We start from the raw sequence: 15657 nt of genomic DNA, 5'->3' as shown, positions 1-15657 counted from the left end.
CCCCTAGTCACGGCAGTTGCGGAGAAAGGATCGAAGTGCCGACGTACAGTCCGAATTGTGAGTAATTGGCGGGTGTAGTCCAACCAAAGTTGACGCACCCATCTATCGGAAGGAAATTGCGAGGTGATCCCCAGTCAATTTGGAGAGGCGAAAGCACAAGAGTAAAGCCTGCCGAGCTTACCGTCATTCTCGAAAGCTGACCTTGAAATGGTTCATTGGTTTACTCATGCCGAAGCAGGTAGAGTAGAGAGTGCGCATTGGGTGTTGGCTTCGAGATGACGAGAATCATAGCAGTCCATGGCGCGTGAATTCAAAATATTCTCCATTGGGTTAGCCTGGTCACGTGAACCGCAGCCTTCGTGGCTCAGAGAGATTCAATCAATCCTCTCTCGGTCCTACAACGCAATCCAGGGCGGTGGAAGATGAAATGAGTCGACTTGAGGCGGGGAGAATATCTCTTATAGAAATAGGAGGCGGAGTTACTGTTGAAAGTTAATATCAAGCTATGTGCAAAAAGGGATTAGCGCAGCTCGTATATTTAGGGTTTTCGAATTCAAACATCGATTCCTGGACTGCCATTGGTCCGATGGTACCTGCCTCTGTCATCACACAAGGCTGAGCACCGGAGTGGCCCAGAACCTGCCTTCAGGCATCCCATTTCCTTCCTCGTATGAATCCTACCATCTACCACCGTACCCGCTCGTCAACCAGATGGGCTGGTTTCCCCAGGTCAATGAATCACCGAAAGGATTGTGCCATCAATGATCATGGATGCCACCTTCAACCACGGGAAACAGGTGATGAAAAAGACTCGCAAGAGCACACCCAAGGTGAGATCTGGGTGCATAACATGCAAGTAAGTCCCGACTTCTTCACGATTCGTTCCATCATTGCCTGGCGAAGCCATCAGACTCTTACGGCGGGTTTACAGATCCCGGCGCGTGAAATGTGACGAGGCGAAACCCGAGTGTCAACGCTGTATCCGCGCATGTCGGAAATGCGAAGGCTATCCCAGGAGCGACCAACGGGAGACCGTCGAGCATTTACCATTATCCCACCATTCAATATCCGCGTACAACATTCCCTTCAAAGTTCCTGGGAGTCAAGCCGACCGACAACTCCTGCATTACTACTGCTCTCAGGCCGCGTGGAATCTGTCCAGCTACTCAGACCCTACGCTTTGGACCCAGTTGATCTTGCAACGGAGCCACCATCAACCGGTCATTCGTAATGCATTGGTTGCCCTTAGCTCCTTGCATAAGGACTACCTGTGTGGAGAATTTGTAGGCACTGATCTCGACCACGACTCAGACAGCTCATGCCCACCCGCGAAAACCATGGGCATGATCAGTCGTTGTCATAGACAATTACGAAACTACCTGTCCCGCACTGATGCATCGCTAGACGTTGCCCTCATCTGCAGCGTTATCTTTTATGTCTTTGAATCCCTCCTAGGTGACTCTCAGCGTGCCATCTGGCATTTGGACCGGGGCTTGGTTCTCTTTCAAGAATGCCAACACCACGATCCAACCGACCCCTTAATGTCACGTCTGACGGCGCTTCTCTACCAGCTAGACATCCAAGCCAGCGCCTACGACACCCGACGCGCGCCCATTCTCAAACTAGCTTCGAAGGAAGAGGCCCAAGGCCTCGTCGACATGGTGCCCGATTCCTTCCTCGGCTTGGCGCACGCGGAAGGCATTTTGCTTAAACTTCGAAATTGGACTTTACATCATCTGATCACCCATGTCATGCATAAGGGAAGGACGTTGGAGGAGTTCCCTCCAGACCTATTGTACGAGAGACTGGTGCTCGGCGCGCAGTATGAGAGATATGAAGCCGCTCTGGCCGAGCTCGCTACCGCCGAAATGTTCCATTCGGATAGCGGGGGGGGCCCATCGACGGAAGCCCAGCGACGACAGCGACGACAGCAATTGCGGCTGCTCCAAGTTGACTTCCATGCATTCTCCTATCTGGTCAAGGAGAACATTCCCATTCCCACGTCGGGGCTAGTCTCAACGCACGGCTCGTCTCCATCGCCCGCTCCGTCGGGTTCCGGCACATCGACATCGACATCGACATCTTCACCGGCGCACCGGGACCTAATTCTCGACGATTCAGACTCGGATCTCACCGCATGCCTGACATCTATCGCCGACTTCCTCGCCCTCTCCTCACAACCCCCCGTCGCCGGACCGACTCCTCTAACCTCATCATCACGAACCTACACACTCTCCACTCACGTGATTGCCGTCTTGTATTTCCTGTGCCTGAAAACCACCAACACCGAAACCCTCCAGGCAGCCATGTCGCTCTTCTCACACCCACGCCTCCGCCATGCGCGCGACGGACTCTGGGACTCCCGTACCGCATCGTACGTAGTTGAGAGCCTCGTCAAAATACGCCGGAAGGAGCACCCGGAGGGGGGCGTCAGACGTGAGATCGACGACGAGGATTGGGACCGGAGCGGTGAAGAGTTATCCAAGATCGAAAGGATCAGGGTTCTGGGCCAACACGGGAAAGTGCCCATGTTGCAGTCCAGAACGGTCACGCCGGAGGTGGATCGTAAAAAGACGGCGGAGGAGGTGTCCCAGGACAACCAGGAACTGGATCCGAATATGGATTTGCTCCTGCTCCCGCCGTATTTTCCGGCCTTCTCCACCTCACCGTCATCGTTGGGATCGAAGGTGCCGTCGCAAATTCAGATGCAGGCCGAACCACAAAATGGACGTCTATATTCCGACCCTCATTTTGACCCTCAACAACCTCCTCCGGGAGCGCATCCAACATCAACAGAAGCAGTCGGAGCATTCACCTGCCCAGTTTCAACACGTGCCAAATCCAATCCCACTCTGGATCCACCCCCTTCTCCCCACAGGTCGAACGTCTGCTCTTCATGGATACAAGTCCTATTTTCCCCACCCGTCTCTCCCTCGACCGGCATTCGCACCTATATTCATACGCAGAAATACGCCCCGCCACACACCTGCAGCCCTTCCACTACATTTTCGTCTTCAGCGAAGAAAACACCCGTCGCATCACCCCAGCCGCAACGAGGGACGCGACTGGAAGACCAAGGCTGTGGCATCATAGATGTGGACGGAGGGTTGGATGAAGCGGCAAGACGGGTATCGAAGCTGTTATCATGATCATCAATCCTGATGACCTCTTCGGATGTGAAGATGTTTCAGAAAGATCCAAAAGGGAGGCAAGAAAGCCAATGGACATAGGCGAAGGATCCGAAGTCCACGTCAACTGGGCCAAGAGACTCCAAATATCTTATCGTGTTGGCTAAGACCAAGTTTTATTCGAGAAGAAACTAATACCACCCATATCGTATAATATCCCTTGCTTCTGCCTTGACCTTTGGTGGTCGTCGCCCGAAGACCTGTCAATGATATATTAATTGATCCAGGGGTGACCACTGTATAAATTACACCGCCTGCGTTGGGCCCGTTCCCTCGCCGCGAGGTATTCATTGTGTCAGTACAAGTTTCCTGTTTCCCCCTTTCTTTGGCCAAACCAGATATCTCCACAAATACAGTGTTCATTCTTAACATGCCTATGAAACATAAGTGGTCCGATAGACATGGCGAGAATAATATCAAAACTTGTACTATCACTTTTAGCCTCGCGGCCCGATTTCTGTCGTGGCAATCCTCTATCGCAAACCAAATACATAGATATCGCTTTCGGAAAGAACAAATAAAGATCGACCCAGCAAAGCTGAATCGAGAAGAGTTTTCGTCGCTTGCCTCCGTAGATCAAGGGGGAGGCTCTTTAGCGTGGGGTCGTTTTCTGAGCCGGTCGTATGACATCTGTCGTCTGATATCCGAATCCGAATTGGACGGATGCTGTGCCGGTCTCCCTGAAGTGAGCCTCGTCCGTGGATGGTTCATTGTTTAGGCCACTCTTGATCTCGGGGCAGGGCGATGTCGCGTCCCGGACTGGTGCCGCTGTCAAAGATCCTTGTGACAGCACTACGGCCCGCAAGCATTCGGCCCAGGACAGGTCCTGGCGAATTCAGGGACCCATTCTCAAAGAAATCCCTCTCGGGGAAAAATATAACCGTCAGACAAGCCCCTCTCCGCCAGTATTGATGTATTCAAGAATGGACACCAACAAATCCAATGATCCTGTCCCATCATTCACAGCGCTCACACTCCCTGCTTGAGTCATGTTCAACCAGAACAGCAAAAGATCTTCTTCCACCAGGGCACCGAGACGTTATCATCGTCGAATCCGGATTTCTCGGTGATAGGTAGGGGGTGGGGATTGGTTGGTTGTCGGTGGGGCTGCATCGTACTGGGCCACTGATATCCTGATACACCGGCACTACTGACATGGGGAGTATGACCCTTGGAGGCAAAAGGAAGATTGGGAGGAAGAGAATCCATACTGGCGTTCTGTTGCCGTCTGGCCTCGACCACGCGGCGCACGATTACTGTGAAAGACGGTTAGCATATGAAGAGAATCAAAAAAAAAAAAAAAAAAAAGAGAAAGGGAGGGGTATCACGCCGGGCATACAAGCAAAAGTTTCCTCAATGTTGACCATTTCTCGGGCACTTGTCTCCATAAACCCGCAGCCTTTGCTCTTCGCCCATTCCCAACCCACTTTACTGCTCACGACGCGAGCATCTTTCAGATCACATTTGTTGCCGGCAATGATTTTAATAGGGGGGAATTTCCAACCCTCTTCTCTCCGGCCTCGAACTTTGGAACCTTTCTCTTTGAGTAATCGGGAATTTTCTTCGATGCGGTTCTCGGCCTCGATGTCGATCATGTCAAGGAACCACGAGAGGCCTTCCAGAGAGTGGGCATTGGTGATGTCATAGACCAGGAGGAAGGCGTCGGATTGAAGATTGGAGGCGGCCCATAGACTTCGATATTCTTCTTGACCCGCCGTGTCGGTCAATGAGAGATAGTAGTTTAAGCCATCCACGGTTCGGGTGACCGAGTACGAGTCTTCAATGGTGGGATCATATCTGAGGTGAATTAGCATGACTCTGGATAAGGAAGAGGCGGGGGAACGAACTCGGATGTCCACTGTGACCTCACCAGACGCAGGGTAATAGACGATTTACCTGCCAACGACCGGCGTTAGTGTATCTGGATGAAAATTAAGGGAGCATGTGCCGGTGCAGGGCTTTTTTAGAGAAGCACATACCACATCCGCCGTCGCCGCAGATCGTGATCGAAATCTTGTCTGCCATTACCGTCTCGACTCGAACCCAGAAAGTGTTCGATTCTTCCTTCTCTTGCACCCCCAATAGTCAATGCGATAGATATTGAGCGGCTGCGGCGCCGAGGTGGGGAAGTCGCAACGCGATGGGCACACACGAGGATCACGGGCCGTGGAAAACACGTTGGTTCTGACGAAGGGAGGACGCGACACCGTTTGACCGGACAGATTGTGGCGTGTTAATTCTCGTGATGGTCATTCGCGCCGGTAGATGGCCGGTTCCACGGGGATCGTGAAGTCGGGATACGCGCGCCCGAGGATCAGGTGATAGAGAGTGATTGGGTATAGGGACGTCGAGAGGGAAGGGTATTTCTCAGTTCGAAGGGAGAGAGAGCTGGAGGATAGAATGGATAGAATGGACGAAGGGATGGGTTGCGCCAAAAGGTGCAGGACGCAGAGGCGAGGATGGATCTCTTACGACGTCGATGAGCTGGTTTAGCGAGGATTGTAGGCCAAAAGGAAGGGGAAGGAAGGTGATGGAGGACGAGTGTCCGAATAAATGAAGTGATCGGAGAATTGTGTGGACGGTGAAGGCGAGAGTGTGTCAGTTGGTGAGTTAGAGTTGAGTTGAGGTTTGGGACGGGGAATGGGAATGGGAAGGCTGGTTCGTGGCAGGGAGAAGGGATCCTTGCCGTTCGGGCGAGGTGGGACCACTAATGGTGAGGGAGCAAGGATCTTTATCTGAGGGTGATAGTAAACGGAGAAGTTGGGTAGAAACGGTGATGGAAAGCCAGACGACGGAAAAGATCAGCCGCGAGGCCGCCGCAAAGCCATAGACGGGCCACAGACGGGCAACCCGCCGTCAGGAACGTCAGGAACGTCAGGAACCCTCAGGAACATCCATCAAGCAATGGGACAAGGCTCAAGCGAGGTGGTCCAGTGCCGTCCAGGCAGAGGAGGAGAAGAAGAGACGGACAAGGCAATTCGACCAGAGCCACTAAACTGTGAAATATCTAGTTGGGTGGCTATCGCAGTGCTAGTCGCGCTGAGTTTCGGGGAAGGAGAAGAGGAACAGGGATGGGACAAGAGGATGAAACACCGGAAAGGCACCAGAAAAATAGGGAGAAATGCAGGGCATATGGAGGTTCCCATCGTCCAATGGGGCAGGCCACTGTTGGGCAGCAATAGTGGCCACCGAAGATCATTCAGTAACTGATACTACGCCGTAGGTTGATTAGTAGAGGGAAAATGTCACTCGATATCTCATGGTTTAGATCTTGGAATGGACAATCCGTTATGTTCGGCTTCCACCCTCCATGTCCCTCTCGTCCTCGAGTTTCGGGAGATTCATATCATGAACCTTTGCCACACCCATTTCCATATCATACCGATCACTCCTCCCTACCCTGACATGCCACCTCAAGCGTGACTCCCGATGAGCCGAGTCGAGAACATGAAGATCAACGGATCGATTACTCTCCCGATATCTCTCGACTGAGGTAAGCATATTAGAGCGTCTCCCTCAGCGACCAGGAAACGGGCCAGGCCTTCCATCCCACCAAACGGCAGGGTTGGCCGCCTCCCCAGATCTTTCATCCGCACGGTCCCACAGTTCAGCGCTTGACCGCTCCATTCTCTCTATACCATTCATCATGAGCGTGCGAGACATGAAACTCATCCCCCGGATCCCATCACCAGGGTCTCGGCGGGCGCAGCCTTGCTGGATCTTTTTCTGGATCCTTGGCGTCCATTCTCTTTCCATTGGTTATGAGAGGTTCCAAAGATAGGACCTGCATTCGCCCCCAATCCTGATTGGGACAAAACATTCGCCATCGTGTGGCTGATGCTTTTCATCATCCCATGTTATAAGATACACGCCGGGAACTCTGCCTTGGGGCGCCTGAACAGGCATTGCAGCCTGCCAAATACGATGTCCGCGATGTCCGGGTCAGTACATATCACTCGACGTGCCGTCCAGCTCTCAACACTATCACGGTTGATCTCGCACTCGACCAGCCCACGTCGACACGAATGGACGAAAATTCCCGCAGTCGTTCTGATCTCAGTAGGACGGCAGAATACCCGCACCCCGCAACCCAGATCGTCTCCCGGAGACCATCATGGTGGTCTCGAGCGATGCTGGACAATTGGGCCTGGGAAATCGGAGCGGCGGTACTGTGTCTCGGCATCCTGGTGGCCATCGCGGGGATCCTCTTCGCCTACGACCATCACGAAGTCCCCGATCTGCCAGATGGTTTGACAGTGAGTCCCCCTTTTTCCGTTTCGGTCGTTACCGGAGCCCACCTGACCTCTATCGGAATCTAGATCAACGCCATCATCTCCTTTCTGGCCACTCTGGCCCATGCCACCTTGATGGTCATATTGGCCGCCGCCCTCCGCCAGGAGAAGTGGCTTTGGTTCATCGACCAGCCCCGACCACTCAATACCGTCGACACTTTTGAAGAAGCCAGTCGAGGTCCCTACGGTTCCCTCTTGCTCCTCGCCAGTTTCCGCGGAAGGTGAGACATCTTTCCCCCGTCGACCACGATCTTCTTGTGGACGACATGTCCTAATTCCTCCTCGACAGTCTCCGAGCCCTCCTCGCCGCATTCGTGACAATTCTCGCACTGGGTTTCGAACCCCTCATCCAACAACTCGTCCTGGTCCAAGTGCGAGAAGTCCCCATCAACTCCACCCCGGCCTCTATCCGGACACCCACCTCATACGAAGAATCTGTCATCGGCAACCTCGGAGGCTCCAGCCTGTCCTTGAACGCTCTGATCGGGGCCTTTGGGGGCGCCGCCGGGGCCATCCCGGACCCGATCTGTCCCAGCGGGAATTGCACGTGGCCGGCGTACAACACGCTGGCCCTCTGCACGGTATGCCAGGACGTGACCGACCAGGTCCTCACGAGCGGAGAACCCTTCAACATCAATCTGACCTCTCACCTCGAGACATTCGCCCAGAGCAACGACTCCTCGTCCTCCACCACCTGGTCGCCCACCTACGCCCTTCCCCACGGCAACAACCTGACCGTCGACGTGACGCTGGATCTCGACCTCGCCAGCAGCGTGCAATGGTTCATCTCCTACCCCCGCCGGTCCGTGTGGCCGCTGAACATCGACCGGACCGCCGACAGTGACTGGGCATCGACCTGGGACAACGAGACGTACGCGGGGATCCCCTCGCCCCTCTTTGCCATGGGATACATCGACACCATCATATCAGCAGATTATTCCGCCCTGACGCTCCAGAACGCGACCGAATGCAGCTTCACGCCCTGCGTGCGGACCATGGACACCGAAGTCCGCTCGGGGGTCACCAGGGCCAACATCACCGCCACGAACTACGGCCACGTGATCATCTACGAGACACAGCCCGACGGCCAAGTCTGGTCGGGCTGGAATGCCCTCGTCAACGGGACGACGTACTCGATGTACGACCACGGCACCTTCGACGTACAGGGACACGCGTATCTGCTCATTCAAGCCCTCCGCATTGCTTTGGAGGGAAACACCACGTACAGCATCGGCGGATACTGGTACCCGGACCCCGAGCAGGAAGCTGAACAGGGCTTCACCTTCAACTCGACAACGTTTTCGCAGACGGACGGGCCCTGGAGCTCGGCGGGCCAGCAAGCGATCGACGGCAGCGGGAACTTCAGCGACGTGGTGGACGGGGTAGGACGCGCCTTGACGGGTCGGTTCCAACAACTCGAAGACACCGTGGCGGTCGGCACGAGTCTACGCAGCGAAGCCGTCATCGTCGTCCGCTGGGCTTGGATCGCGTACCCTTTGGCCCTCGTCGTCTTAGGTCTCGGCGGTCTTTTACTCACCATCCTCGCCACCCATACCAAGCATATGGCCGTGTGGAAGGAATCGACGCTTCCGATTCTATATCGATTTGGGGGGCCCAGTCATGAAATGCCCGACCCTGGGTTCGGAACGGCGTCTGCACACATGCCCGCACAAGCACCAGGACAGGAACGAGGACATGGACAAGAAAATTGGCCACTCGGACCCGGCCCCGACGGGCATCATCCACCACCCCTGACCCCTTCATTTCCCATCAAATTTTCCAATACCATTCCCGTGAAGGATTCAAACCGCGTCAGTTCGATCGTGACGCAAGCTGCGGATGAACAAGTGCAATTACGTCGCCGAGGCACGGTTTGGGTTCTTGATTCCGCCCCTAGGGAAGCCGAGCACGAGGCTGTCAAGCATGAAACGGACAGAGACAGAGACAAGGAAAAATTCCGATCCAAAGCCAAACCAAAGACGAAATCGTGGTTCAGAGGCAGGCTCAGGAGCGAAGATGCAAATGCGACGCAAACTCAAACAGTCGTGCCCGTCCCGGTGCATCGTCCCGGGCAGGAGGGAACGTGGATATGATTATCGATAGCTCTAATGCATAATATAATATTTGGTAAAGGTTCCCCCGGGTCGGGAAAATACAGACAGAATGCACGAGGAATGGGAGCAGTTGCGCACTCAGGATCAGATTCATCTTGTGGAATCGGGGTCAGAGACATATACTGGGCCGATACGACTCGTAAGCCGAACTCCAAGAGGTGCCCCAAAGTTATGCATCTTCTCGTTCTGTCCGATGTTGTTATTGGGAACCAGCAAGGACGCTCGCTTGAACGAACCGGCCCCATCGGGCCACAGACCAAAACACCTGTCTGTGTCATGGCATGCGGGCGGTGGTGGATCCATATGCCTTGCCCCCTTGAATTTCTCGCAATGAGTTATTTGCCACTTTCAAATCCCACCAACCGGCCAGAACTTAAGTGCCCACGTCCCCCACGAGTCTTTCTCGGCCCCCCCGATACGCGTCAGGATCTACTCTCACCTCATGCTAGACACTCGTCAGGGATTCGACATTATATTTCTTCCTCCGCCCATCATACCACTCCTCATCGAACATTTCCCAGAATTCCCGCTCCGTATCGTATGTCTGGACATATAGCCACTTCATACCTCTGAGCTCAAGCAGCTTGCGCTCCAGCTCACGGTTCTTGGCTATAAATTCGTCGTGCTGGCGAGGACCAAAACCCCACACGCCAACGTTGAGCATGGGCTTCAATGTTTTGGCCATCTGCTTCTGTCTCGGAAAAGTGAGGGTGCAGGGTGGGAAGACGAGTATGCCGCAACGGACACAGCCACAAGAATCAGATACCGAAGGACACCGCCGTAGAGTTGAAGAACTCTTCTACTGTGGAAAAAGGAAGGGCCAGGTCTTGGACGACATAATTCCTAGATTGGTCACGAGCGTGGAGAGCTTTGTATAACATCCTGGTATGCAAGAAATCGTCGAGCTACCGGCGCGTGAACTTGTTAAAGGGGAAGGAAAAATATGGGAACGCCGAAGCTCCAATCCAAAATCCTCTCCGGTCGTACCGAAAGAGATACGCGGCTAGCGGGATGTGTTCGGCCACAGGCTCCACGCTCTGCCGAGTTATCTCCTTCACATGTAGATAAAACCAAGGGTCACTTGCGGCGCTGAATTTGTGCACCGGATGCGAAATCTCGTCTTGGACCTTTTCAACCGCTTCGGAGACGGATCTCACGGGATGGTATGTTATCTTCACGTATTTCTCCGCGGGGATGAGCGGTAGCCCAAGCAGAGTGGGTGATCCCCACACTTCCGACGGCGCCAGATGCCCCATAGAAAAGGTCTGCGTTTTCTTTATCCGAGGCAGTAACGGTATGGCCGTCGCCCTGTACAATTTCGACCCAATTAACATTGTCGTTGAAGTCGCCATATTGAAATGAGCTGCTTTTGGCTCCTGTTCCGGGAGATCCCCCGCCGGTGGTAATACCTGGGAATTCCATAACGACTGGTGGAATCAATCTAGGTTTGATTGTATGTTCGACGAGTGGGTCCATCGGCACCTGGGGTTCCACCAACGCCGTCTTGGTTTCGGTGTCGGCCTGGAGGACACGGAGACAGCTTCTGACGCGTGTTATTCGTTGAACCATGATGGATTCTGAATGGTTCACGACGTTTAAAATACTGCTGAATGCTGACCGGGGATCTTTTCGACTGCATAACGTGATCCGGGAATCCAGACCGATCGAAAATATCTGCTACCACGTATACTCCCCAAGACCAAGACCGAGGAGAGTCAGAGGAAGGGAATGGAGTAATGAGTTAGACATCGCTAACGACATACAATGGACGCCATCTCTCCTGGAATATTCGTCAACAAAAGTAGACGCCAGAGAGCTGTAACTCGGAAAGACAGGAGTAGGGCGTTGACTACGATTTCCAGGTCTCAGAGTCCGATCAGGCGTTCTGAATTTTTTTAATGGTTCCCCTATTCGTCGGCATGTAATACAACAGCCATATACAGAGGCCAAATGCCGCATCCTAAATACTCATACCGTCGCATGGCATTTCGTGTATCTCATGCAATAAAGGGGAACCAAAAGAGTCTTGCAAAGGGACAAATGACCCCGAGCATTCCGACGGCATAAGGTACGTTCAAGCAACTTGACTTTTTGCCTCCTTGGTCCCCAAATCCATCTCGTTCCGAAGTGCTTCGTTAGTTTCATTCATACATAGCAGATCGACGAAAAGTCCTCGAAAATTCCGAGCAAGCATATTCGCCTCCGAGAGACTCCCTGGTCGTTCAACTCATGTCATATCATGTCGTGTTTTTCTTGAATCTAAAATAAAACCCAAATCCGCTAACCTGTTATCATGATCAAGAGTAGGATTGATGGTGGATATTCCTGGCCAAGAATAAATTTCCGTCATCTCCCAAACCCACCCTCACATCGTCGTATTCGTCTTGTGGCAAGTTTCGCTGCGTAGGAAGTGAAAATGAACATATCCGATAAACTTTTCCGAGAGCTGAAATGTCTCACCCGTCAGCGGTTCCTGATAGATTAATGAAGCTACATGGGCGGATCCGTGGAATTGAGGAGACATGCGCAAGGCGAGCCGATGCCGGTCAAAGTCATCAATCATCTAGTTCCACCTCGATGACCATGCCGGGTGAGGATTCGTTTCCCACCCATGCATGGCCTGGCCTGGGTTTGGTATCTGTCAAAATATTTCCATCAGAACCAACTCATGTCGGCAATACGTCTGGGTGGGGAGGTTCGTCGACTTCATCGATATTTGGGGGGATTGGGCCTCGCCATGCGTCGCTCTCAATCTTTTCGTGGCCCGTCGATCCGATTCCGGTGGTTGGGCTGGTGCTACCGCCATTCGTCTCGGAGGACCCAGCGTTCTTAGTTTCAGGAGGATTGGTGGTCACGGCCTGAGCGGGTGACGTTGAACCCTTATCACTTTGGCTGGAGTTCTTGCGGGGTGATACACGTCCATTCTGTATTGGGCATCAAAGTTAGCCTCCATTCCAACATTCACGGAATATCCCATTGGTGAACGAAAAACGTTACAAACTTGCCTGTTTTGCCCAGCGAAGACCACAACTATTGCACAAATCGCGATTACCGCTCGGTCCTCGTCTCCATTCAGGAGTAACTCGGGTGTGACAGTTGGCGCAGTCTTTTTCTAATTGGCCAAGACCCTTCCTCCTCTTGCGCTTCTTCTTGCGACTGAGTAACGCTTGGAGCTCTTCCGATAACATCCGGTTCTGGCGCTCCATTTGCCGAAGCTCGAATTGCCAACTTGAACTCCGGGTGGTTTTCAACTCATCAAAGATGTTGTCATCGGATGCCAGGGCTTCGTCCTGGTTACCAAGACTCAACCCATGGCTACCTACTTGTGTCACATTCCCCCGGACGTCAGCCAGTCCGCTTTCCGATGACAGAGACGAAGGTCCCGTCGCCACCGCTATCGTGGTGGAATGTCCCGACGTATGCGGGGCCGGGGTTCCAGGTCCGACGGACGGTGGATCAGTTCTCGACGATGATGTATTCGTCGATTTTTGATTCAAAAGGGTAGCCCGTGTCATCTTCAATAGTCGAGTTTGTGCCAGCAGAAATGTCGGCTTGAAGCCCGGCCGGGCATCGCCCGAATAAATGGTGGTCTGCGCGTGCAAAACTTGGCCCCGTCGATTTTGAAGATCATGCCGGAAGGTAACTTTTTCTCCAGTTCGTGCCGATTCCAGCATACGCAAGAATTCCTTCTTGGAATCTGGTCTCATCAAAGATTGAAGACTGGTTCCCACCAGATCTTCAGGGAGTCGGTCGAGCATGACTCGAGAGGTCGAAGAGACATGCAAGAACATCCCCGACGTGGAAATCTTGGACCAGAGCTCGCTTTCACCCAAGCCCCCGTCGTATGAGAGCTCTGAACGGTCCAAGGCATAGACCGGTCTCTCCCGCCCGACGAGAATGATACATTTCTTGCCCTTCCCTTGCTCGGTATGCAGACTGCCATGAGCTTCAAACCAGGTATAACCACTGTATTTTCGCCGAATTCGATAGACGACATTAACCGGGGCTCCGCTTGACGAGTCCTTCAACTCGCGAGTGACGGGCACAATGTCACTGGGGTGGCATACCGAGGACAAGGCAATGCCCACCAGCTCCCGCGCATCATACTCGAGGACTTTTCGACTGGCCGGCGAAAGATAGAGGAAGAGGCCCTTCAATGAGAGAACGTGCACCACGTCATCGGTGTTTTCCAGAAGGACCTTGTCCCCAATACGTTTAGAAAGGTCCGAGTCCCCACGCCCCAATGTGGTCAAAACCTTGGACACTTCATCTTTGGGGATGGTTTGGCCCAATTCTTGCAACCCTTGGCTGGGATCCGGTGGTGCCGGGAGAGCATAGGCCGGGAGCGCACTTCTGTTGTAGTTGATCGAATAACTTCCATCTGGGCCCCCCCCCGCGTCAGCAGATTCCCCGATCATGATTTCTCCGTTCAGGAGGTGCAAATCATCCCTTACCTGGATTTCTCCCCGAAACCGAGCTCGGGTGTTCGACCAGATCCACCTGAAACCCGACATAGAATTTGTAATCCTCGGTATCAAATTGGATCGGAATCATGGTGAGAAGATTCATGAATGGTTGTCCACCTTTTCGATAGTTGATCAAACTGAGTTGCGCTTCTGCTCGTTTCGAAATTTGGTTTTTGAGGTACAGGACCGAGTTGTCGTCGACGTACTTCCGTTTCACGCCCGATTGCACTTTGCCGTCCGGAGCTTGGAGGAAGCGGCAATTGCGACCTAGAATTTCATGTTTCGTGTAACCGGTTAGTCGTTCAAACATTTCGGAACAATACACGATTGGTAGGTCAAATTTGTCGATATCGCAGACGACAAAAGCACAAGAGAGGTCCACCGGGCCAATGTTGATTTCCGGCCTCGGTCTTGTTGCAACTCGCATCTATCGCCTTGTTAGTCGAATCAGGGCGAGGGCCCAGGAGATACCGACAAGAACACCGAGCATGTCAAACCCACTCGACGAATATGCGTTGGCATATTTGGAAGGTGGCATTGGGCCACCGGGCAATTGAGGCATCCGAGCAAACCGGGGCGGATTCATGGGCCTGGGGTCTGGCGTGATGTCTCATGACTGGGGTCAGCTTGGTTCCATGACTGATTTCGGATTCTTCATACCATGCGCAGAAAAGGGGGTTGGAACGTCTGCCGATAGTCTTCGGGAGCGCGCGTTTGGCGCGGGTGCCGAAGGTGCCATTGTGGAAGAGGGACCTGCTACCATGGACATCGATGTTGTTGAAAGTGGAGTTTCTTTGCGGAGTGGCTGGGGCGGGTTTGGAAATGGCGGAGGAATGGACGGCACGGCCTGCGCCATGGACACCATCTGACTCTGGACCTGAGGACTGAGGGATCCCCCACCGGGGTCGTGGGGAGAGGGCTGATAAGGCATCGAGAAACTCTGGTCTACCGGGGAAGCCGAAAACATTTGTCCTGGCAGAGGACCCGATGGCATGTTGGCGGGGTTGGCGCCTCCGGTCACCGGATCAAAATCTATCGACATGTCGATAGTCGAAGGCATATATGCGGCCGACGGTTCGACCCCGACCGATGTGCTCGACATGACCATGGGCGAGAACGAATGGACCGCCGTCATGGGGTCAAAATTGGTGTTCATCTGAGAAAAGCGTGTGTTGAGGGACAAATCCTCCCGGGAACGAACTTTTCGAGGGTCGAGAGACTTGGACATCGGTAGCATATGGGATGCGGAATTCGCCATGTTTATTTCAGGCTCATTCGGAGGAGGATCAAACTGGAAGTGGGCCAGATCGCTCTCCATGGAAGAGCCGAATTCGAGCATGGAGGCTCTTCGGCCATGGCCGTTGGGGGTTGGCCGATATTGGGATTGAAACGTGTTTCGTCGGCGTATCAACTCTTCGTTATTCTGGCTGATGATCTGATGTAGAGTCTGCGCTTGACCTACGCCGGCGGTATCCACCGCACTGGGTTCGATACCGTTCATACTATCATCATGTGTGTATCCGTCCATGGACTGTCGCGGGTCCATGCCCGAATAGGGCTGTCCATAGAAGCCATCCATGATTGCTCCGTCCTCCTC

The 15657-nt window shown here is 53.5% G+C and overlaps 5 protein-coding genes across 5 annotated transcripts; 2 read left to right on the top strand and 3 right to left on the bottom strand.

Annotated features, from left to right (window-relative positions):
• Positions 1 to 767: 767 nt before the first annotated feature.
• Z518_10136 (uncharacterized protein) lies at positions 768 to 3149 on the top strand (the record flags this gene model as incomplete). The annotated part of the gene is made up of 2 exons (XM_013412752.1): positions 768 to 856; positions 932 to 3149. 2 exons carry the CDS (start codon positions 768 to 770, stop codon positions 3147 to 3149), a joined length of 2307 nt encoding a protein of 768 aa, XP_013268206.1.
• A 1032-nt stretch (positions 3150 to 4181) lies between these two features.
• Positions 4182 to 5213, bottom strand: Z518_10135 (uncharacterized protein; the record flags this gene model as incomplete). Its single annotated transcript, XM_013412751.1, has 4 exons — positions 4182 to 4444; positions 4528 to 4985; positions 5036 to 5084; positions 5168 to 5213. 4 exons carry the CDS (start codon positions 5211 to 5213, stop codon positions 4182 to 4184), a joined length of 816 nt encoding a protein of 271 aa, XP_013268205.1.
• A 2000-nt stretch (positions 5214 to 7213) lies between these two features.
• On the top strand, positions 7214 to 9573 carry Z518_10134 (uncharacterized protein; the record flags this gene model as incomplete). The annotated part of the gene is made up of 3 exons (XM_013412750.1): positions 7214 to 7444; positions 7508 to 7701; positions 7770 to 9573. 3 exons carry the CDS (start codon positions 7214 to 7216, stop codon positions 9571 to 9573), a joined length of 2229 nt encoding a protein of 742 aa, XP_013268204.1.
• Positions 9574 to 10039: 466 nt separating this feature from the next.
• Z518_10133 (uncharacterized protein) lies at positions 10040 to 11163 on the bottom strand (the record flags this gene model as incomplete). The annotated part of the gene is made up of 4 exons (XM_013412749.1): positions 10040 to 10285; positions 10398 to 10476; positions 10582 to 10859; positions 10909 to 11163. 4 exons carry the CDS (start codon positions 11161 to 11163, stop codon positions 10040 to 10042), a joined length of 858 nt encoding a protein of 285 aa, XP_013268203.1.
• A 1424-nt stretch (positions 11164 to 12587) lies between these two features.
• Positions 12588 to 15639, bottom strand: Z518_10132 (uncharacterized protein; the record flags this gene model as incomplete). The annotated part of the gene is made up of 4 exons (XM_013412748.1): positions 12588 to 13975; positions 14049 to 14487; positions 14536 to 14669; positions 14721 to 15639. 4 exons carry the CDS (start codon positions 15637 to 15639, stop codon positions 12588 to 12590), a joined length of 2880 nt encoding a protein of 959 aa, XP_013268202.1.
• Between the last annotated feature and the right edge of the window lie 18 nt (positions 15640 to 15657).

Source organism: Rhinocladiella mackenziei, assembly GCF_000835555.1.
Source record: "Rhinocladiella mackenziei CBS 650.93 unplaced genomic scaffold supercont1.8, whole genome shotgun sequence".
In the NCBI taxonomy this organism is placed as follows: Eukaryota; Fungi; Ascomycota; class Eurotiomycetes; order Chaetothyriales; family Herpotrichiellaceae; genus Rhinocladiella; species Rhinocladiella mackenziei.
Note: the sequence above shows the minus strand (reverse complement) of the source record. Positions and strands in the feature narration are given on the sequence as shown.